A 24,227-nucleotide genomic window follows, 5' to 3' on the forward strand; every position below is an offset into this window, starting at 1 on the left:
TGGAGTAAAACTTACAAGAAATAAATTAAATAGGATTTAAAGAAATATTTCAGATAGTTAAAATCTTATGTTGATAATGTGCTGTAAAAAATGCAAAAAAAATAAATAGAGACAAGACAAAAATTTTACGTGGTCCAGCTATGCTTCACAGGCGGATGAGATAAAAAATTTCACTATTTTGGAAGGAATTAAAAAATGATTTGGAACCAACCTTGTACAAAATATCTCTCTTTCTTTCTATCTCTCCTCTTCTTTCATCCTTTCTATAAGATGCACACTTCAAGCTTTACTTGTGTATATCAAAATGAGACGGAGAGATGATCCTTTTATTGGGCAATAAGGATAGCACACAATTTAAGGTGGTGAAAATGAAGAGGTACATAATTTATGGTGGTGAAAAATGAAAGGATGACAACCATTAATTTGTATACTTTTCATAACAAAAACTGAATATGTCGTAATTTTTAAAATTAAAAAATGAAACTATTTTTAGCTCTAAAATCTTTTCAATTTTTTTTAATTGAAACTAGTAGCAAGCACACTCTACAAGCGTGTTCTGCAATTTGAAATTTATTATTTTTTAGGGGATAATGGGGAGTAAAGAAGATTGTGGTAAGTTATAAAAAATTATTTATATTTTTAAATATATCATTTCTAGGGAATAATTTGGAAGTTATAAATATTTGTTTAAATTTTATCACATTTTTAAACTTGATATTTTTCAAGGAATAATGGGAAGTTAAAAAGATAATGATCAGTTATAGCTTTTTTAAAATTTTAAATAAAATAAGTTATTAAATTACTTATATATACTCATGATTGTAAAAATTGTAATTGTAAGACAATTTGTAAATAAAGGATATTTTCAAAAAGATGATGGAAAACCATCTAAACTTCATATTTATATTACAGATTATTTACTATCTGTGCCTGTTAGGTTTATTTATTTTATCGCTGATGATGAAATTTTGTTATGAAAAGAAAATATTTGTGTAACGGATTTTGTACACAATACTTCCTGACATTGGCAATCATAACATTTTCCCCACAATGACCAAAAAACAAAAATCTCACACAAGCTTTCTCTAGCGCGCATCATACAACCCAGGGAATAGGGCATATTGCAAGACCAATCAAAGGACTGCCTTTGAGTCTTAAAAAGGCCAGTTCAAGCAATATTATTATTGAACATCTCCTCTCTCTCTGGATAAATTAAACAAAGCTGTTAAGATGGCAGCCACCAAAACTAGAGCAATTGTTCCTTCAATTCACCTTCACGCCTCGTACGTAAAACACCATGCTGACCCTCTTAACCACCATATTCAAAATGAACTTGGAAAGAAACTAGAATAATAAAGATGGAGACATAATACAACCTCTAATCCAGAAGCAAAGAAGAGTCAAGTTAGATTGGAGGCATCGGTGGAGAAGTTCAAAATACTCCGGAAGTTACAGAAGAAGTCGACTACAGAAACCATTCCCAAAATCTCAATCTTCATCAAGATCAGTGAAATCTTCTATAATGTTAGGCCTAACAGTCTGTTTACTCATTGAACGCAACTCATCAATTTCAACAAGTAATAATGGGTCGCAGAGAATTCGCTCCATCTGAAGCAATTTGGGGCAACCTGAAGGGAATGAAAATGGTTGAGGGTCGGTGAAGCAGAGAAATTTGACAAAATAAAATCATAGAAATTTCAAATACCTGCTACAGGGCATTGCGGTTGCGCATGCTTCAATCCCATGTAGTGCACAACTGCCTTCTGTTCGTAGATATGCTTGCAGTCGTTGCTGCAAAAACATGTGAAACTCAAATTAAACAGGAAACATATTTTAAAATGGTTTAGAGCTCAATGCATATAATTCAGTCGTGGACAATATGTGCAGAAGTTACAACAAAGCCATCTGAATTTCTGAGCAAACCCACCTTATGTTCTGGAGCATAGATTTCAGGTTTTGAAACTGGATTTATGTGGATTTGGGCAAATCGCAGTATAAAATTGTATTTTGTTTCTTCCTAGTCCACACAAATCCAAATTCAAGGCTCGAAATCTATGCTTCCCAAACACTACCATTATCTAATTATACAAGACATGAAACTTCATTTGATGCTAGCAATGACATAAACATGCCAATATGCGTTATATTGTATCACCCCACCTCCAATCCATTTTTTTTCTGAAGTAGTTGCTTACATGTGGCCAGCCATTAAAATATAGTCATTTCACTATATCATCCTTTTTCCAACCAGCAAGCTTGTGGTTTGTAGTAACATCCATCACCAGTGAAATAATGTATCAAAGGGTAACCAAAGGTTAAATATTAGCAGTCTATTGTCCATATTCACTCAGAAGATCTTTTTTTCGATGTTTATGATGGTTATGACTGCTGTAGCAGGGCCGCCACAGTGCCAAAATCATGATATGATATTCTAATGTTTTGAGTTTAAAGAAATTCATAATAAGAAAACATTAAAAACATAAATACCAGTAAAATAATAATAAAATACAGCTGGGTTCATTAGAGCTACAGCAGTCACTGTTTTGATGCTTCATATTTCTTCAAGTTCCAAGGGAACTAAAAGAAAAAAATATATTTGTCATTGTTAATGGTTATTTAGTCATTTAGCATTATTATTATGAGTTAAGAGTTATGTTAGTAAGAAACTCCGCCTGTGATGCACTTAAATGTCCTAATTTTTTCACACAGCCGGTCCCAAGCCCGGGTTAAAGAGGAGGGTTGCATTAGGTAGCTGACAGCCAGCGTAAAATTTGTTAGATCACTATGATATGAATCCTTACCGAATATTTGCTGGAGCGTCCCCTACGAGCGACGCGTTGCACTTGAACCACCCGGGTGTAGCGAAAAGTGGGTGAGGGTGGGCTAGGTCGTCGCCCCGAAGTGACGCGCTGTTTCGGCGCCCGGGTACGGTGTCAAATATGCGAGGGTTCCTGCATCATTCTGGATGTGGGCAGGTAAAGACGTTAGTTCAGGAAACTAGGATTAGATTAGCAATTGGGAATATAGGGACACTTACGGGTAAAAGCATGGAAATTGTGGATACAATGATTAGAAGAAGAATTAATATAATTTGCCTTCAAGAAACTAAGTGGGTGGGGGAGAAAGTTAGAGAAATCGATAAATCAGGTTTTAAACTTTGGTACACTGGAAAAGAAAAACATAAGAATGGAGTAGGCATTATTATAGACAAAAACTTAAAAGATAGCGTTGTGGATGTAATTAGAGTAAGGAATAGAATTATAAAAATCAAAATGGTATTAGGACAAGAGATGATAAATATCATTAGTGCTTATGCTCCTCAAGTTGGCTTAGCAGAAAATCTTAAGAGACAATTTTGGGAAGATATGGATAGTATTATACAAGGCATACCAGGGACTGAGAAAATATTTATAGGAGGAGATCTGAATGGACACGTTGGAAGAGATAATAAAAATTATGAAAGGATACATAGAGGATATGGATATGGAGACAAAAATGAGTCTGGGGAGATGATCTTAGACTTTGCTATGTCATATGATTTTAGTATAATGAATACTTGCTTTAAGAAGAGAGAAGAACACTTAATAACCTTTAAAAGTGGACAAAATGGAAGTCAAATAGTTTTTTTTTTAACTAGGAGGGTAGATCGTGTATCATGCAAGGATTGTAAAGTTATTCCAGGTGAAAGTCTAACCACACAACATAGAGTCTTAGTGTTAGATATATGCGTTAAAAAATGGAAGAAAAAGGATAAAATAAACCAGTGTAGGAGAACTAGATGGTGGAACCTAAAAGGAGAAAATATAATAAAATTTAAAGATAAAATGATCAAAGATGGGGATTGAACCTTAGAGGATGGGATAGATTCAAATACTCTTTGGAATAGATTAGCTAGCTCTATTAAAAAGATAGCAAAAGAGATTTTAGGCGAATCAAGGGGAAGATTCTCAAATAGCAAAGAAAGTTGATGGTGGGATAAAGATGTACAAAAAATCATAAAGACAAAAAGAATTTGGTATAAAACGTGGCAAAATGTAGAAACAGCGATAACTTTGAAAAATATAAGGAGCCAAGAAAAGATGCAAAAAGGGCCGTAAGTGAAGCTAAATATAGATCATTTAATAGTTTGTATGATAGATTAGGTACAAAAGAAGGGGAAAGAGATATATTTAAACTTGCTAAAGCTAGAGAAAGGAAGAACAAGGACTTAGGAAATGTAAAATGTATAAAAAGTGAGGATGATATTGTCTTGGTTAAGAACGAAGATATTAAAGAAAGATGGCGAAGTTACTTTAGTAAGTTGTTTAACGAAAACCAAATAGAAGGCTTAAATTTAGAATTGTCAAATGAGGAAAAGACTAAAAATATAAGATTTATTCGGAAAATTAGAGTTAACGAAGTTAAGTTTGCACTAAAAAAATGAAAAATGGGAAAGCTATGGGACCAAATAACATCCCAATTGAAGTTTGGAAATGCTTGGGTGATAACGGAATTATATGGTTAACTAATTTATTTAATACAATTGTAAAAACTAAGAAAATGCCAGATGAATGGAGGAAAAGTACTTTAATACCTATATACAAAAATAAAGGAGATATTCAAAATTGTAATAACTATCGTGGAATTAAACTTATGAGTCATACGATGAAACTATGGGAAAGAGTAGTTGAACAAAGATTAAGGTTAGAAACGAAGATCTCAAAAAATCAATTTGGTTTTATGCCTGGGAGATCTACCACAGAAGCTATTTATCTTTTAAGAAGATTAATAGAAAAGTTTAGGGAAAAGAAGAGGGACTTGCATATGATATTTATTGACCTTGAGAAAGCATATGATAGGATACCTAAGGAAGTTCTATGGTGGGTTTTAGAAAAAAAGGGTGTATGTTGTAGGTATACCGATGTCATTAAGGATATGTACGATGGAGTAATGACTAGTGTAAAGACTATAGATGGAGAAACTAGAGAATTTCCAATTACCATAGGTGTACATCAAGGATCTGCTTTGAGTCCTTATCTTTTTGCTTTAGTGAGGACCAATTGACTAAGAGTATTCAAAAGGAGGTTCCATGGTGTATGTTGTTTGCAGATGATATTGTATTAATTGACGAAACTAGAGATGGAGTAGAGGCTGAGTTAGAATTATGGAGAGAAGCTTTGGAATCTAGAGGCTTTAAGATAAGTAGAAATAAAATAGAATATATGAAATGTAATTTTAGTAATGATAGGAGGAATATTGGAGACAAAGTTAAACTTGATGATGAAGAAATAAATAGCACTTGTAGATTTCGATACCTTGGATCTATTATGCAAGCTGAAGGAGAAATTGAAGATGATGTAATGCATAGAGTTAAAGCAGGTTGGGTAAAATGGAGAAGTTCTTCAAGTGTTCTATGTGATCGTAGAATACCCTTAAAATTGAAAGGGAAGTTTTATAAGACAGCTATAAGACCAGCTATGCTATATGGATCAGAATGTTGGGCGATGAAGAAACATAATATCCAAAAAGTAAAAGTTGCCGAGATGAGGATGCTTAGATGGATGAGTGGTATAACATTGAAAGATAAATTAAGGAATGAACATATTCGTGGTAAGTTAGGTGTAGCTCCTATAGAAGATAAGATAAGGGAAAGACGACTCAGATGGTATGGACACTTGCAACGTAGGCCTTATAGTGCACCTGTGAGGAAGAGTGACTTAGTTACTGTGGGGGGCAGTAGAAGGGGTAGGGGTAGACCTAAAATAACTTGGGAGGAGATAGTGAGTAAGGATTTAATATCTTTGAATCTATCAAAAGAAATGGTCCATGATCGCATAAATTGGCGGAAAAGGATTCATATAGCCGACCCCACTTAGTGGGACTAAGGCTTGGTTTTGTTGTTGTTTGTTGTAGTTATGTTAGTAAGAATTAGTAAGGATATAATGGTCATTGGCATTGTACTTGACATATATTATAAATAGAGGGAGAGACCAATCATTCAAGTTAGGTCTTCCATTTTACCCAATTATTCAACATGTTATCAGAACATGATTGTAAGGCCTAAACCCTAACTGTTACAACCATCATCAAAACTAAAGCCTAAAACCCTAAATCTGCTCCATGTCTACCATCATAGAAGAATTTCCAGCAACACACTCCCCCTTAACGTTCCTGTTGAGATACACACTTTTTTAATTGCTCATGTGCTGCACCTGAGGAATGGTTGCTTGATGCTTCCCAAAGCAGTTTGTCAATGGTTATTGAGCTTATTGGGTCTGAAACAGAGGTCTTTGCTGTGTTTTTGACTCAATGTTCTTATTCCTTTCATAGATTATAATATCAAGCAATTGGTCATGTGTTATTACTCAAAGATCCAATCTTTTTCAACCATGCATTTGTGGTAATCTGTTAGTTGTTGTTAGGTGTTAGTAAAGACCATTGGTGAGTTTCTTGGAGCAGTGGCAGTGTTCATAAGCTGTTTTTGTGAGGCTGTGTAACTATAAGTTTGTTGGTGACTTGCCATGGTAGTTTCAGTGGTTCACCTTGTTTGTTGTTGCTCCAATTGTTCCAGTGCTGTGTGTTGGTTTCCTGGGGCCGTGTCTAAGTTTCTTGGTGCTGTGGCAACCTTGTATTGATTTATTTGTGACTTGTTCATTGTGGGTCCTTTTGTTCATCGTTGTTCTGATTGCTTCAACAATTAATCTAGTTATCATTTGTCTAAGTCTGTGGTGTTGTTGCAAATCTCAAAAATATGGTTTCCTCGGTAGTCACTTGTTTGAGTGAACCGCATATTGTGACTATATCAAAGGAGGAGTATTCAAGATTTCTACAATATCAATCGTCTCAACAAGCATCTTATCACATTGAATCTTTTGCCTAGAAAGGCAATCCTATAGTCTGTATATCATCTGGTATCTTTCACACTAGTCCTCGGGTTATTGATTCTACTGCCACTGACCATATAACAAATGCAACCGACTTCTTTTCTACCTTCTAGTATCCTAAAAATCTATCTCAAGTTACCACTGCTGAGGGGTCCACTATTGCGGTTAAGACGATAGAAACAATAAATCCTATTCCTTCCATATTTCTTTCTTTAGTAGTATACATTGCTAAATCCCCTTTTCAATCTCATGTCAGTTAGTAAGCTTACAAAGTCACTAAATTGTTCTGTCACCTTCTTTCTTGATTCTATGGTTATTCAGGATCTAAAGATGAGGAAAACGATTGGCACAAAACGTGAGGCTCATGGGCTTTACTACTTTGAGCCACTTTTTTCTCCTCCTATTTCCTGCACAACCACTGCTACGCCACTTCAAATCCATTGTCGTGTAGGTCATTCACCCTTGGACAAGTTAAAACAGCTAGTTCCATCATTGAGTTCTGCATCTAATCTTGACTTTGAGTCTTGTCAATTGGGGAAACATCATCGTGTTCCCTTTGCTTCTCAAGTCAACAAAAGGGTGGTTAGTCCTTTCATGTTAGTCCATTCCAATGTCTAGGGTCTTAGTCCTGTCACATCGAAGTTGAGGTTTCGATACTTTGCTACATTTGCTAATGACTACTCTAGGATGACTTAGTTGTATTTAAAGAAAGATGGTTCTGAGTTGTTTGATATCTTTTGCGCCATTTGTTCTCAAATATGGACTTAGTTTGATATGTTAGTCTGGATACTTCGTAGTGATAATATTAAGGAGTACTTCAGTATCCAATTCACTACCTATATGACTAATTCTGGTATGACACATCAATCCTCTTGTGCCCACACTCCCCAACAAATTGGAGTTACAAAGCAAAAAAGAGATATTTTCTTGAAGTCACTTGCACCCTATTATATCAAACAAATGTCCCCAAAGTTTTTTAGAGTGATGTTATGTTCACATCTTGCTCCCTCATCAATAAAATGGCATCCTCTATCCTTGGTGGTAAAGTCCCATATTTAGTTATCTTCCCTAAGGCTCCTTTGTTCTCTCTTCCACCTATTATATTCGATTGTGTGTCCTTTGTCCATCAATTAACTCCAAGAACGAATAAGTCGAATCCTCATGCTATCAAATGTATTTTTATAAGCTATTCCTATATTCAAAAGGGATATTGATGTTATAGCCCCACTTTACATCAATTCTTTGTCTCTGTTGATGTCACCTTTTTTAAGTCTACACCATGTTACCTTGATTCCTTGAGTTCTATTGACCTTGATGAGTTCCTTCCTTTGCCTTGCCTTCCAAATCCTGACCTATTATCTGTGCCCAATCCTCCCAGATATTCATCCAATTTGAGTCTTTCTCATAGTTTGCATCATCCCAATTTGCAGGTATACACACAATGATTCAAGGGAGGAGAGCCTCCTTCAGCTTCTACTACTATGCCTCTAGTTCCCTCGTCAAATGATCTTATTTCTCATGACGTTGATCCTCCTATAGCTATTCAAAAAGGTAAACACACTTGTGCCCAACATCCAATCTCTAATTTGTTTGTTATGATTTCTAGTCACCCTCGTATTATAATTTCACAAATACTCTGTCTACTGTTGCTCTTCCAAACTCTATTTCTGAAGCTATATCCCATTCTGGCTGGGTTACAATGGTTGAAGATATGCATGTGCCATATGATAATGATACTTGGGATTTGGTACCTTTTCCTCTTGATAAATCTGTGGTTGGTTGTCATTAAGTACAATGTGAAAGTCAATCCTGATGGTTTTTTGGCTCGTTTGAAGGCCCACCTTGTTGCTAAGGCATATACTTAAGTGTACAGTTGGGATTATTGAGATAAATTCTCTCTGATCGCTAACTTGCCTCAATATGTTTGTTAATCTCTTTAGCCACTACTTATCATAGGCCTCTACATTAGTTCAATATGAAGAATGCTTTCCTACATAATAATCTTTAGGAGGAGGTCTATATGGAGCAACCACTTCGATTTGTTGCTCAAGGGAAGTCAAGCTCAATGTATCGGCTTAAGAAATCAATATATGGATTAAAACAATCTACCAGAGCATGGTTTGGCTAATAGAGTTATAGTACTTGTGTTTGGCCTCCTACGGTGTGTAGCAGATCTCTCTGTATTTTATCATCATACTCCATCCGACAAGATTCTGCTTATTGTGTATGTGGATGACATTGTGATCACTAGTGAAGATGATCAAGGCATCTAGGACCTAAAGTTTTTCCTACAGAGTAAGTTTCAAACCAAGGACTTAGGACCATTGAAGTACTTTTTAGGTATAGGAGTATCAAGATCTCAAATGGGAATCATCTTGTCACAGAGAAAGTATGTTCTTGATCTTTTAGATGAGACTGGGTTGTTGGGATGCAAATCTATTGATACACCCATGGATCCCAATAGCAAGTTAGTATCAGATATGGGTGATTTGTTGCCTAACTTAGGACGATACTAGAGACTTGTTGGAAAGTTAAATTATTTTACAGTCACTCGACCAAGAATATCCTTCCCGACAAGTGTTGTGAGTTAGTTTCTCGATTCCTTGAGAACAAGTCACTGGGATGTAGTAATTCGCATTTTGACATATCTCAAAGGTGCACCAGGTAAAGGTCTCTTATATCAGGATTAGGGTCACACTCATGTTAAGGGATATACAGATGTAGATTTGGTCGAGTCATCTTCCAATTGTAGATCCACAACTGAGTACTGTATCTTTGTTGGTGGTAATTTAGTGTTTTGGAAAAGTAAAAAACAAACTGTGGTAGTCAAGCCAAGAGCCGAGTCAGAGTGGCTATGACGCACACTACATGTGAACTTGTTTGGTTGAAAAACATGTTGGAAGAGCTAGGTTTATCACATTCTCAGCCTATGGAGTTAATGTGTGATAATTGACCCACTATTCATATTGCCTCCAACCCGCTCTTCCATGAGCGGACAAAGCACATTCAAGTTGATTGCGACTTTATTTGGGAGAAACTTGTATAGAAGCTCATTGCAATCACTCATGTGAACTCTGAATTTCAGCTTGTTGATTTGTTCAATAATGTCTTGGGAGGTGCTCGTGTGAAATTCATTTGTAACAAGTTAGGAGCATATGATATATATGGTCCAACTTGAGAGGAGTGTTAATGGTTATTTAGTTATTTTATTATTATGTTTTAGGGTTATGTTAGTAAGTGTGAGTTAGTAAGGGTATTATGATCATTGGCTTTGTACTTGACATATATTATAAATAGAGGGAGAGACCTATCATTCTAGTTACATCTTCCATTTTACCCAATTATATAACAGCCATTATTAACTGTATTGCATTAGCAAGGTGGCTACTGTTAAAGTTGTGCTCTTTTGTTTCTAATGCAACACTTGATAAGACTTCAACGGGTGATTATTTTATTTCTAGGGAAATGGATGCTTCCTAATAGGTGCTATATATGCTAGGCAGCCGAGAAGGAAAGTATGGACCATCTTCTTCAGTGCATGCTAGCAATGGAACTGCAGTGCTCATTCTTTCTACCTTGGGTAGGGCCTTTGCATTTCCTACTTTGCTGGAGGAGCGGCTCAAGGGCTGTGCATTTGAAGATCTTTCCTTCTTATGTGTCATGGGCTGAAAACTTCACACTGTGTAAAGGGCCATGCAGCAGTAGTAATATACCAGTTTAAAGCCTAAAGTAAACCACCAACTCCCCAAACAAACATGATCAGAAGCATCAAATACAAAACACATGGTAAGTAGTAAGCAAGAAGTAAACATGAGAGCTGTAATCTTATTGAACCTCAACATGCAATGTGTGTTAGCAGGGGAAGCAAGTAGGCTAAACCCACTTACAATTGCTAGTGAGTTATACAGAGATTAATGAACACTCACCATTTCCTAAAGAGCTTCCTATGAAAATTTCACTCTAGCCCAAGAAAAACATCACTATTACCACGTACTTGTACTCCCTTTTTTCCCCTAAGGCATTACTCTACTTAGAGAATAAACCCTACACCATCATTTACATGATGATTACCCACCCAGTGTGCACAAGATAAGCGGTTATAGGAAGACCTTGAAAAATCTTGCCCTGTGACACTTGGGCCATGAAGCCCTGGCCCCTCAAAGAAACCGCTGTGTTTCTTCCTGCTTCCCAAAGGCATGAAAAACTGTCAAAATTTTAAAAGAGAGGAGAAACAAATTTTGGAATCAGAAGTAGCTACGTTGAGCTCTTAGTTTTTGTGAGGTTTGCCAGTGGACACTGGTAGAAAGGTATCCCTAAATTCTTGTTTTAGATTATTTGGAGCAAGGAGTCTAGAATTATATGGATTTTGCCTAGTTTGTTCAGGATTATCCTTGCTGTTTACACTTTTACAACTTGTGTAGTTGGGAATCACAGCCAGTACTGACCATTTTTATATTCTTCTACACTTTGACAGAACTTGGTAAGAGGGCCCGCTTTGGGGCTTCCATAAGTTTCTCCTCTAAGGCTTATTGTGTTTTTATAGGATTCCTTGCATTAGCTATACTAGTTTCAACTAAGGTCATTGTGCAGTCATATCAAATTTAGCTTGACACATGAATGTAGCAGCCCCATCATGGTTTATAGTGAAAGGCAGGTTCCCTTTGAAATCATTGTCGCCAATTAAGGTTATTCATTTCTTTTATATAAATCACAGCCTGTCTGTATTTGGAGATATTTTAACTTCTTATTGTGTGAGAAAGATATACAGCCCTCAAGAGGAAAAAGTAGAATAGTTTTTGTTGGCTGTTAAGGATTGTGCTTTTGAATAGTATGGTGCCTTTCAAAAGTTGAAGGGACTGTCACAAATTGATTTTTGTCACTGATAAAGCATGGAGAGCTTAAACCTGCTAATGCTGCTGTATGCCAGTGCTTAAAGATGCTATAATCCAGCTTCATTGGTATACAAAAGGGCAATTAATCCAGTAGGCCAATTAAAAGAAAGCTCAAGTAACATCAACCATTCATCTTCAATCCACCACTCTCCACACTTGCATAAAAAATTCAAAAACACAATTGCATAAAAGTTTAATTATAATTTATATTTTCGCATACAATTTATACATGCATATATAATATCCATGCCAGCAAAGAGAACTAGCATTTATCCATAACAATATAGAAAAAATGCAAATCTCCTTTTCTGAAGTGAGTTAATAAGAGAGGCTGTCATTCAGTACCTGCGGACTGGATATTCCAGTTCTGTAACAGGCTTTCCAGTTAATGGGCAAGTGATATTCAAAAGGTTGCATTGGGTGCTGGTCATCACAATGTCCTCCTGCTCTTCTCCTGGCATTGGCTGTCCTGCATGATGAACATTCTGCAGGGAAACTAGTAAGAAACACCAAATATGTAAGATTCTCGTGCATACTTGAGCAGTTGGTCAAATAATGGAAAACAATTCAGCAACAAACATGGAAGTAATAGACTGAGTCATGACTCATAAATATAATAAAATGATTGGGCAAAGTGGCAGAAAATTTCTTCCCGATACACCCAAGGACAGTGCTTATGAACTGAGAAAACCAAATCAAACCAAGCAATATGGTTTCGTTTAGTTTCTGGAATTGGTAACTTTACTAACTTAAAAATCCAGATCAAACTATTTGGATTGAAAATTTTTTACACATCGAATGAATACATGTATACATGCATGCATGCATACATATATATATATATAGAGAGAGAGAGAGAGAGGAACAGAGAGATATATAACATATTTTAAATTTAATCTAAACCTATAAAACATATATGGGTTGTTCATGTGTCAGAGATTGAAACTCAAAATTCAAACGCAATGGACTTGGACAAGGCTACCCTCCAAGCATCTAAAGCACTTGTAACTGACATATCTTTGGCCTCTTCAGTCTCAATAAGCATGAATATTTTTGGCATTTCAACTTCTAATTCCAGTTATAAAGGGCATACAGGATGCCACCTCATGGTTTCCCTGTACGCCAGATTTTTTTTTAATAAAACCAGTTAGGCATTGTTGCCCACTCTCTCTTTCTGAAGCCACTATCAAGCTTCTTTCTATTATTTCAAATACATATGATGAATAATGAATGTATTTACAACATGACCAATTAATGAATTCAGCCATCTGTACTTTGTTACACAACTTTTCACCAAGTTAGTATATCCACTAACCTTGGTTACATTGCTATTGAATATTTCCAAATTTCAACTTTTTCTTCTTTTCATAACCAATCCATTAACAAATTCAACCATGTACACTGATCTAGTATGCAAAAATGGTTAGATGCCCTTGGACCAGTTCATAACTGATCAAAGCAGTGCAAGCCCTCATTTCAAAATCCATTGTGTGCAAATGACTCCTTGGGGCCACCCCTGGCTTGTGTGGCTTCACAAGATTCCACTGGTGGGGGTACTCTGGTACGGTAGTACCCAGAGTAGCAGGCTAATTTACAATCGTCCCTTTTTCATAAAAAAAATAAATGATCGACCATCTCTCATATTTCCACTCAAATAATTAATCATCTCAAATCTTAAGTATGAATGAAATATTAAGCCAAAAACCAGTGTCTTATCTTCTAAACAACTTAAAAGACTTACTGTAACATGTGCTCTTCGCTAATCATACATCTAAATGAAGTACTTTGAAAGTTCTCCATATATTACCAGCATCTAAAGACAAAAAGTTTCCCTTCTATCTCAATCATTTCTTTTGAGATCTAAGAGCAGCACACACTAACATTGCAGCCATTGAGCTCATTAGATGTTATTGAAATTCTGCAAGCTTGTTTTGGTAATTAAATCAATCTTATCATCAATACCAGTCAATTCAGAGCAGAAGGACATGCCTACTAGATTCTAATTAGAAGAAAGACTACTCCTGTTGGGGTCAAAGATCAGACCCTAAAACTTGACTTACGATAAACAAAACTCATTGAGTAGGTAGGTGTGTTGGTAGTAGTACCTAAGCAGGTTTCTGCACATTTCAAAGCTCCCATCTTATGTGCGAGCTCATTATCTCCATTTAATCATGCTGATGTGCGGTTATGCAAATCCCACCCCCCCCTAAAGCTTATCTAACAAATCAGTTGTACATTATTTTCATTTTTTTATTTTCATCATTCTTATGGGCGAAATGCCGCAATTAATGCTAAAAAACTGTACATTTCAAAACCTCGCAGAAATAATTAGTTATACTTCATAAGCTTTTTTCACTTGCCTTATCCCCACATTTGGAGAGGCTGCGTCCATGACTTGAACATGTGACCTTTCAGGTGCAGATGCAACACCATTACCATAGGTTACTTTTTGGTTTGTGGAACAGCTATTCCTTGGAATAAGAGGCTTACAATGAGAAATTTGGAAATAAAGGCAAAAACTATTCCTTATTATTTCATCTAATATGCAATAAGAAAGGAATAGACATTCCCACAGTGAAATTTTGGAATAGTTATTCCTTCTATATTCCTTGCTATGTATTCATAAAAAGTTTCACTTTGTCATTTGTTTTATAGCAACAACATAATTTTCTATATAACTAATTGTAACTGACCTATTATAACTAATCAATTCTTAAGAATAGGCATTCCACAAACCAAAAATACTAACATTTTGTTTTCTTTCATGCTTATTATGGAGACCCACACCACATAAATCATAGAAAAACTTGCTTTAATTAAAATTTTCAAATAAAATATTTTAAGTTAAACTAGTTGAATAATTGTGGACTTTTAAGCGAAAACATTCAAATACAGCATTTTAAATAAAGAATCATCATATATACTTTGATTTCACAAGCAGAAAATATTTGTGTTTTAATTTCAGCACAGAAAAAATCTCCAAAAGACAATTGCAAATCCATTGCAAAAAAGTGCACGTCACTGTTCACATATGATACTTATATTTAGTAACAAATTGCATCCAAGAAAATAAAAATTATTCTCCCATTTCTCTTTCATTAATTGATGGAAGACCATACCCATATAGCTTCCCTGAAATGACGTAATAATGGACTGTTTTGTGGAGCTGAAGAAGAATTAGCCTTGAGCTTTGCAACCTCATCCTCAAACAACTTTTTGAAATCTGTCAACTGCACAAAACATCAAATCAAATAAATAAGAAGAAAAGAGGGTTGAGTCAGAGTTCTAGAAAATAAACTATTGGGCATGAACACAAGACAGACACTACCTCTGCCTCAGGCTGGTATCCATTTCCAACAGACTGAATTGCTGAAGAGAATTGTGTATAGTTCTCAGAAGCTTCCAACAACTCAACAAAACCATCTTCAAGCTCTTTCACCTGCAACAACATCAGCCATATGGTTTCTCACCATCTTCAAATTTGCTTCACATATTATAACTATGAACAATTTATATTCAATTTCAAAAATTAAGGCTTATCTGCATCTTCAAGTTCTAAAAGGAGGCTGTCAGTGTAAAATAGAAACTCAACTGAAATTTTAAATTCTAAAGTTTATCATTCTAAAATTTGGAGTTTATCCAACATTCCAAGAAAAACAAAAAAGGACCTTCACAGAACCCAGACCTAGAGTGATGTAGTCAGTAGTCAGCAGTACAGAAAATAAATAAATAATAAAAAGAGGCAAATTTATCAACCACGAGCATTGATTTGGTGGGATGATGGTGAAGGAGATTTGTATTGGAGTTAAATTTAATTTTCACAATTCAGTGGCAGACTGTTCAAAGCTATTTTTTGGGTTAAGTTTTCTGTGGTCTTATTTCAGGGATATTTTGGTAATATTGGGTCCAAAGATGTGGTTAACTCATGGCAATAGGAGTCTTGTTCAATAGATACTCTTGGAATAGTGTTGCAGGTACTTAGAAAGGAAATTATTTATTTATTTTTTTGTGATAGCAAAAGAAGAGATTTCATTAATAAGGGAAGAATTTACAAAGAGGAGAATAAGACATCTCCCTTGAAAATTCTGGAAAATCCAGAAAAAAAGGAACTAAATAACAAATAAATATTATGAAATATCAAAGCAAAAGATTCCTCCATTCTCTTTGTACTTTCAAAAAGCTAGCTCCATTAAAGCATCCAAAGCCAACACACCATAAAGAGGCCAAGTATTGAATCTTCTCCCAGACCAGTTGCCAATTCAATTACTTCCCTGAAAAAATTTGTGCATTTTGCTCCAAGCATAATCTCTACAGCACTGCAAATATACTGCATTTCTAAAGAGCAGCCTTATCCTTCCTACTTCCAAAGTCCCAAAACAAAAATAGCCAACATTCCTTCCACCAACATTGGACAAACCCAAGCTTCTCCCAGTACGCCAAATAATTTGTTCCAGATGCTCCAAGTAAAATCACAGTGCAAGAACAAATGAGATTCTGATCATAATTCAAATACCAAAGCATACAAACATCTAGAGATAAGGCCTTCAAAGGTCTCCTGATTTCTGATAGATTATTAGTATTGATTCTATTAGGCAGTCAGCAGGGGTGTGTTGGCCTTCCAAATAGATATATATATATATACAAGAGTTGGAATGGGTCAAAAACTCAAATATATATATATATATATATATATACAAGAATATATTCCCAACATGATCCAAAGCCCAAGACCGAGTATCCCTAGTTGAAGAGAGTTCATTTTATTGCTCCATTGCCCGGAGTTCTAGAATCTTGACGCATGACCATCTTTTCTTAAAGTGTATTTAGTGGGTCATCTGTTGAGATCACAAATAGAATGGAAGATAGCAGTGATAGATTGTAATTGCAGAAATTGATTCTTCTTCTTCTTTCCGTTCTCCAATAATTATTTATAGCTTGCTGCCAGAAAAACAAATAACTCAAATCCAGTCCAGCCCCACAACTCACAACAAACCCTTTCCCTGTGCCCAAAAGCCCAACTGCGTTGGATTTTACACTTGAGTACTGTTTGCATTTCAGTAGCTGTTCATGGTTACTTTTTCTATTTTTATGTGATTTTATTATATGGGTATTTCAGTGATAAAAAGTCCAAAGATGTGGTTTATTATGAGTCATTAATTGTATTCATAGCACTAGGAGCCATGTTTAATAGCTATTCTCAGAATTGTGTTGAAGGCAAGAGAAAGGATATTATTTTGTTGGCATTCATTGCCACCATCCAATGCCACATTGTCTAGAATCTTGACACTACACTTATTTTCTTAAAAAGTACATTGAGTCATCTGTGCGTTGAGATTCCATCCAATGTGGCAATAGATAGCGTTGATAGATGGTGCCATGGTGGCAATGTATCATTGCTCACTTAGAAACTCGTAGTTACCCAAGAACGTGAAGTTTGACCATACGGGAACTTGTAGTTTGACTACTTAGTCACCAAGTTTCATAGTCGCTAAGTATAAGATCTCTACATAAAGGCATGTATGGATGTCTTCAAGCAATGAAGTAAGGAAATTTCCAGCTTTGTGCCATTTCTACAAGACCTAATTGCATTCTTTTGTGATTGTTTGGGATCCTGAGTGTCATTACATGGCCTATCTCTATCTCTATTGCCCTTGTTCTTCTTCTATTATTTTCAACATCTTGCTGCCAGCATAGTCAATCACTCAAACCCAGTCCAGCCCCTTAACTCACAAGAGTCCCTTCCCCCAAGCCCAAACTATTGCCCAATCTAATTCCCATCACTTTTACTTATTACCTTACAATGTCAATCCCAAAACCCTAAAGTAGTAATGGTTGTAAGAGATCTTGCTTCATTTGTTTTGAATTCAAAATTTCAAACTAAATATCCCTCTAAAACCCCAGAAGTTGGCGTCTCTCATTATCTTCAAACTACAGATTTTCAATTCCAACAAATAATTAAAATGCAAAAGCTTTCACATATCAGCATCTTTAAATTAGTGATTAAACTACGAATTCTTTTAAAATTTCAGCATTTGTACACGTTAATCCAAACTTCTTCAAGCACCGACTTCAAAAACTACAACCAATAATTTTTAAGGAATTACTCAGAGTTCCCAAAACCCACATATTGGGACTTAAGGTTTGGTTTGTTATCGTGTTGTTATTCAGAATTCCAATGTTGGAATATTGCCTCACGGTTGAACAAATGGAGTTAAAATCTAAGGCTACACATGTTAAACTGGAAGAGGAGAAGATGAGTTAGTTATTATAGTTATAGTTAGTTATCATAGTTAGTTAAGCTTCTTGCCTTGTATAAATTTAGTCAAGTACTCTGTAATATTAAGACTATTAGTATTTTTTTCAAATCATCTAAAATTTGACATAGTATCAGAGCAAACAACTAAGCCGCATGCAATACTCACAGGGATCTGAAGAAAAGTAGAGAAGATGATAGTTTAGCAGTTAAAACTTTCTGCAAATGAAAAGACACTACTGCTTGGCATTGGCCTTGTATCGAGCTGCAAGCATTGTCCCCAAGTGTATAATGAATTAGCTTTGTGACTGTTTTTGAAAGGAAAGATTTTGCTCTGAAATCTTTCTTTGGTTTTGTAAGGAAAGATTTTGCTTTGAAATCTTTCTTGTATTTTCCTTATACATATTTTCTTGCATTTCTTGGAGAAATTCCAGAAATGACTTTGCTGACGAAAATTCTATCAGTTCTCATACTTCTCATCGCACGATCAATCCTTCGGACGATCCATCCAGTCCATACTACTTGCATCCAAGTGACAATCCTGGTGCATTACTTGTTTCTGAAATCTTTACTGGTGATAACTATATCGCATGGAGTCAATCAATCATCATTGCTCTAACAATCAAGAATAAAGCAGCGTTCATTAATGGTTCGATTCTTGCTCCTCCTGTTAATCAGTGTACTCTTCCTATTGCTTGGCTGCGTGCCAATAATCTGGTTCTCTCATGGTTAATGAATTCTATTTCCAAGGAAATAAGGAATAGTCTTCTTTATGTTACATTTGCTGTTGATCTTTGGAAAGAGTTGAAAACAAGATACTTAAGAAGCGATGGTCCGAGAGTTTCTCATCTTGAAAAATCTCTTAAGTTCTATTAATCAAGGTTCTTTATCAATTACTGAGTATTTTAATTCTTTCAAGACATTATGGGATGAGCATGTTAATTACAGACTATTCCCAACCTGTAACTGTGGAAAGGTAGCAACATGTACCTGCAACCTGTTTTATTTTTTGCTGGTTAGACAGCAGTCTAATTATGTGTTAAATTTTTGGTTGGTCTAAATGACTCCTACGCTTCAATTTGAAGCCAATTGCTTATGGTTTCACCATTACCAAGTACGGCAAAAGTATTCTCTTTACTACTTCAAGAGGAAAGTCAGAGACAACTAAATAATTTTGTCAGCAATGAAACTCATTCTTTGATTGCCAAGCAGAGTATTCAACCATCTGTTCCATCGAAGTTTTTCAAAGACAAACAGAAGAGATCTTCTCTATATTGCACTCATTGTGGATACAATGGACATACAGTAGAGAAATGTTTCCACCTTCATGGTTACCCTCCTGGCTGGACTAGACCAAAAGGGAAACGGAAACCACCCACTGCTCATGCTGCTATGTTAACCTCTGAGGTCTCCATTCAACACAGTAACAAGGATCAAAAGTTTTCTTTCACTTCTGAGGAATTCAATAAATTGCTAGCACTTGCAAATTCTACTTCATCTCCAATATCCACCCAAACAACTACATCAGCTGTAAACATTGTTACTTCTCAATTTTCTGGTAAACCTTCAAACCTTTGCTATTCTGTTTCTTCATCTTTACAAGATGTATCCTCATGGATTCTGGATACAGGTGCAACAGATCATATGATCTGTTCACCACTATTATATTCCTCTCCACCTAAATCAATCAATGCTTCTATTAATTTGCCAAATGAGAACTTTGTTCCAGCCTCACATATTGGCAATATTTGTCTCTCAAACACACTATCTTTGCATGATGTGTTATGTGTTCCTAGTTTTTCATTCAATTTACTATCTGTTTCTAAACTAACAAAGCAGTCTAATATTTGTGCTTCTTTCTTTGACTCCTACTGCCTTTTACAGTACCAATCAACAAAGATGATGATTGGGATTGCATTTGAGAAACATGGACTGTACGACCTATCTCAAACTACTTCAAAAGCTGCTACCTGCAACCAACCCAAGTTTCATTCTTCCTCCTTGGTCTCAGCTATTACTCAAAATCAATTAGACACTTGGCATTACAGATTAGGCCATGTTTCTAACTCAAGATTACCTTTTCTTAGACAGCTAGAGTCATCTATATCTTTCAATTCTACAAATGTTTGTGATGTATGTCATTTAGCAAAGCAAAGAAGGATTTCATTTCCTGTATCTCAAACCAGTTCAAATAAAAAGTTTGACTTGATCCATTGTGATATATGGGGCCTCTTCAATGTTGTTTCCTATTCTGGTTTCAAATACTTCCTTACTATAGTTGATGACTATACACGCTGTACTTGGGTATACATGCTCAAGATGAAATCTAAAGTTCCTTCTATCCTTGAAAATTTTTGCAAAATGGTAGAAACACAGTTTAGCGTTCCTATCAAAACCATAAGGTCAAATAATGGCCCTGAATTCCTTTTGACTCAATTCTATAATGACAATGGCATTATACATCAAAGAAGTTGTGTGGAAACTCCACAACAAAATGGAGTTGTGGAAAGGAAACATCAACATTTATTAAACACTGCTAGGGCCTTAATGTTTCAAGCAAACATGCCTTGAATTTTTTGGAGTGACTGTGCGTTAACTACAGCACACATTATAAACAGAATTCCTACTCCTCTTCTCAACAACAAAACACCATTCGAAATGCTATTTGATAAACCACCTAATCTTTCTCACCTCAAAGTGTTTGGCTGTCTTTGTTTGCATCAACACTCACAAATCATAGACATAAATTTGACCCGAGAGCTACCAAATGTCTATTCTTAGGTTATCCTTCTAACATAAAAGGCTACAAATTAATGGACCTTAATACAAATAAGGTATTCATCTCAAGAAATGTAGTCTTTTCTGAAAATGTCTTTCCTTTCAAGGCTTTTCCATCCAATCCTGAAACACATACCTTCTTATTTCCTCCGACAAATTCTACTTCAGATTTCTATTTTCATTCTTCTGATATTCTTTCTTATCAACATCCACCATCAAATCAACACCTTGTCTCAGATCAGAATCTTACAAACCATCAACCACCTTTGAACAATGACCCTGTTCCAAATATTGCCTCACCACAACTTAGAAAATCTTCAAGAACTAAACGAATGCCAAATTACTTGTAGGATTATTATTGTGGTACTACTTCACAGGTTCCACATGCAACTCACTCATCTGCTATTGCTGATTGCTCTCCTAATAAAGGTATTCTATATCCCATATCTGATTTTCTTTCTACAAATCGATTGTCTACTTCTCATAAAGCTTTTCTAGTATCCCTTTCAGCCTCCACAGAACCCAAAAGTTACAAATTGGCTGCTAAAATTCCTGAATGGCAAGCTGCAATGCAAAATGAAATAAATGCCTTGTTAAATAAGACTTGGGAACTAGTTACTCTTCCTAAAAATAAACAGACCATAGGTTGCAAGTGGGTATTTTGAATCAAGTATAAGGCAGATGGAACTATAGAAAGACACAAAGCTAGATTGGTAGCTAAAGGCTACACTCAACAAGAAGGATTGGATTTCTTTGACACTTTTTCTCCAATAGCAAAGATTACTTCAATTCGGCTACCGCTTGCTATAGCTGCTATTAAAATTGGCATCTTCATCAATTGGATGTTAATAATGTATTTTTACATGGTGACTTGCATGAAGAAGTTTATATGGAGTTACCCCCTGGTTTGGTTGTCAAAGGAGAAAATAAAGTTTGTAAACTTTTGAAGAGTCTATATGGTTTGAAACAAGCATCTAGGCAATGGTTTGCTAAACTGTCCACAGCATTGCTTGCTTATGGTTTTACTCAAGGTAGCTCAGATTGTTCTTTGTTTGTCAAGAAATCTAAATCATCCTTAATAGCTTTACTAGTCTATGTAGATGATATTCTCTTGGCCAGTGACAGCTTGCTTGAAATAAAATTGCTTAAAATTTTTCTACATGATAAGTTTACAATTAAAGATTTGGGGGAACTCATATATTTTCTCAGATTGGAGGTAGCAAGATCTAAAACTGGTATATCAATTTGTCAAAGGAAGTTTAACTAGACATACTTGAACAAGCTGGAGTTCTTGGTGCAAGACCTGCAGCTTTTGCAATGGAAACGAATTTAAAGCTCACTGCTTCAGATTCAGATTCGTATGAAGATCCTTTGGCCTATAGAAGATTAGTTGGGAGGTTGTGATATTTAACATTAACTCAACCTGATCTTGCCTATTCAGTCCAAGTTCTCAGTCAGTTTTTAGCCAAACCAGCTGTTAGTCATTTCCAAGCAACCATTTGAGTTCTTAGGTATCCAAAGGCAACCCCTGACCAAGGCTTATTCTTTCCAACTTCATCAGAATTGCAAGTCAAGGCTTTCTTAGACAATGATTGGGCAGGGTGTATTGACACTCGAAGGAGTGTAATTGGATTTGCCATCTTCTTGGGTGATTCATTAATTTCTTGAAAGAGTAAAAAGCAAGCTACGATAAGCAGATCTTTTGCTGAAGCAGAATATAAGGCCCTTGCTTCAACAACTTGTGAAATTCAATGGCTTCTTTATGCACTACGGGACCTACGTATCAACCATCAGCAGCCAGCTTTGGTTTACACAAACAGTAAATCAGCATTGTCTATTGCAACTAATCCATTCCAACGCGAGAGAACAAAGCACATACAGATAGACTGTCATCTTATTAGAGAAAAGCTGCAACAAAATATCATCAAGCTCTTCCATGTTCCTTCACAATTGCAATTGGCAAATATTTTCACAAAGCCTCTTGGCTCTCTTCCATTTCAGCATAATCTCTACAAGATGAACATTCTCAATATACATGTTCATAATGTTCATCATGAGGGGGGGGTTGTTGGAATATTGCCTCACGGATTGAACAAATAGAGTTAAAATCTAAGGCTACACATGTTAAACTGGAAGAGGAGAAGATGAGTTAGTTATTACAGTCATAGTTAGTTATCATAGTTAGTTAAGCTTCTTGCCTTGTATAAATATAGTCAAGTACTCCATAATTTTAAGATTAGAAGTATTTTTTCAAATCATCTAAAATTTGACATCCAAAACAAGGCTACTAGCATCTTAGAACTAAGAATTACCAGTTAAGGCAATAGGTAAACCTAAACTCCAGAGCCAAAAGTTAATATCATCATCTTTAAACTTTGATTTAACACATGAAACTATGAAACGATCCAAATTCCATCAAATTGTAAATTCAGAAACTAGGATTTGTTAGTTAAAATACCATATCAGATTGCTCTTCTTTCTCCAAATCAACAGCAACTTCCTTCACCAGATTCAGGGTCTTTCGAACATCCTGAAACCAAAAAGAAAACAAAAACATAATCACGGAAGCGAGATGCCTAGACGAATGACCTAAGGTGTATGGAGAGGGAATAATTACAGCAATGAAAGATTGGTTGTCGTTGTAGAGTGTAGAAGCCGCTGTCTTGATCCTTGCGGCAGCGCCGATACCACGAGGAGCAGATGTCGACGCCATAGACGACTTCTAGGGCTTGCGAGCACCGCTAAGCTGGAGCTGGCCCCTTGATACTGTAATGGCGAGGGCGGGAAGCTGGAGGGCTGTTCCGAGGGAAAATGAAAGCGGGCTGAAGAGGGAAGAAATGAAATCAAATATCTCCCATTTTATGCCAATGGAGTACGGGCATTCTTGTAATTTGACCCAATTTTTGGCGAGATAAAATAAAATGTAAAACTATAAAAACTGATTTTATTTTATTAATTCCACTCTTGTGCATCAAACGATCCTGAAAGTGTGAAGGATAAAGAGAATTGGTTCAACAATATCTTTTGGGTGAAGGGAAGTGTTTAAAGTCATCGACTCCTCACCGTTATAGTCATTTGAGCAAGTAAAAAAAGAAGAAAAGAGATTTATGGATTAGCCCCCTTTAAATTTGTGCATGTCATATAGACTCATGATAATTAAGAGTTTGAAATGAATAATATGGCTTTGAGTGCAAATAGTGAAATGACGTTGATGCATGGCGATCATTTATACACTTGTTCTTATTTTGTTTATAAGTAATGTTTTTCAGCACAAACATGTAGTTACTAATTGACGCAGCTACTAGAAAGAACAATACACAGTAGGGCCCATACAAGGCCTACACTATCTTTGCTTACCATGTTAAAACCATGAGCACCAACTTCTTTTGACATATGTTTAAGATAAGTATGCATTTACTTTAATGTTCGAGGTATGTTAAG

The 24,227-nt window shown here is 35.7% G+C and overlaps 1 protein-coding gene across 1 annotated transcript; it reads right to left on the minus strand.

Moving 5' to 3' along the window:
• Window positions 1-1,146: 1,146 nt before the first annotated feature.
• Window positions 1,147-23,642, minus strand: LOC131155047 (E3 SUMO-protein ligase MMS21). The gene is made up of 7 exons (XM_058107952.1): window positions 23,404-23,642; window positions 23,245-23,316; window positions 15,084-15,194; window positions 14,875-14,985; window positions 12,101-12,240; window positions 1,706-1,791; window positions 1,147-1,628 (listed from the first exon to the last, which is right to left on the minus strand). Exons 1-7 carry the CDS (start codon window positions 23,497-23,499, stop codon window positions 1,489-1,491), a joined length of 756 nt encoding a protein of 251 aa, XP_057963935.1. The 5' UTR covers window positions 23,500-23,642; the 3' UTR covers window positions 1,147-1,488.
• Window positions 23,643-24,227: the final 585 nt, after the last annotated feature.

Source organism: Malania oleifera, chromosome 1, assembly GCF_029873635.1.
Source record: "Malania oleifera isolate guangnan ecotype guangnan chromosome 1, ASM2987363v1, whole genome shotgun sequence".
Lineage (NCBI taxonomy): Eukaryota > Viridiplantae > Streptophyta > Magnoliopsida > Santalales > Ximeniaceae > Malania > Malania oleifera.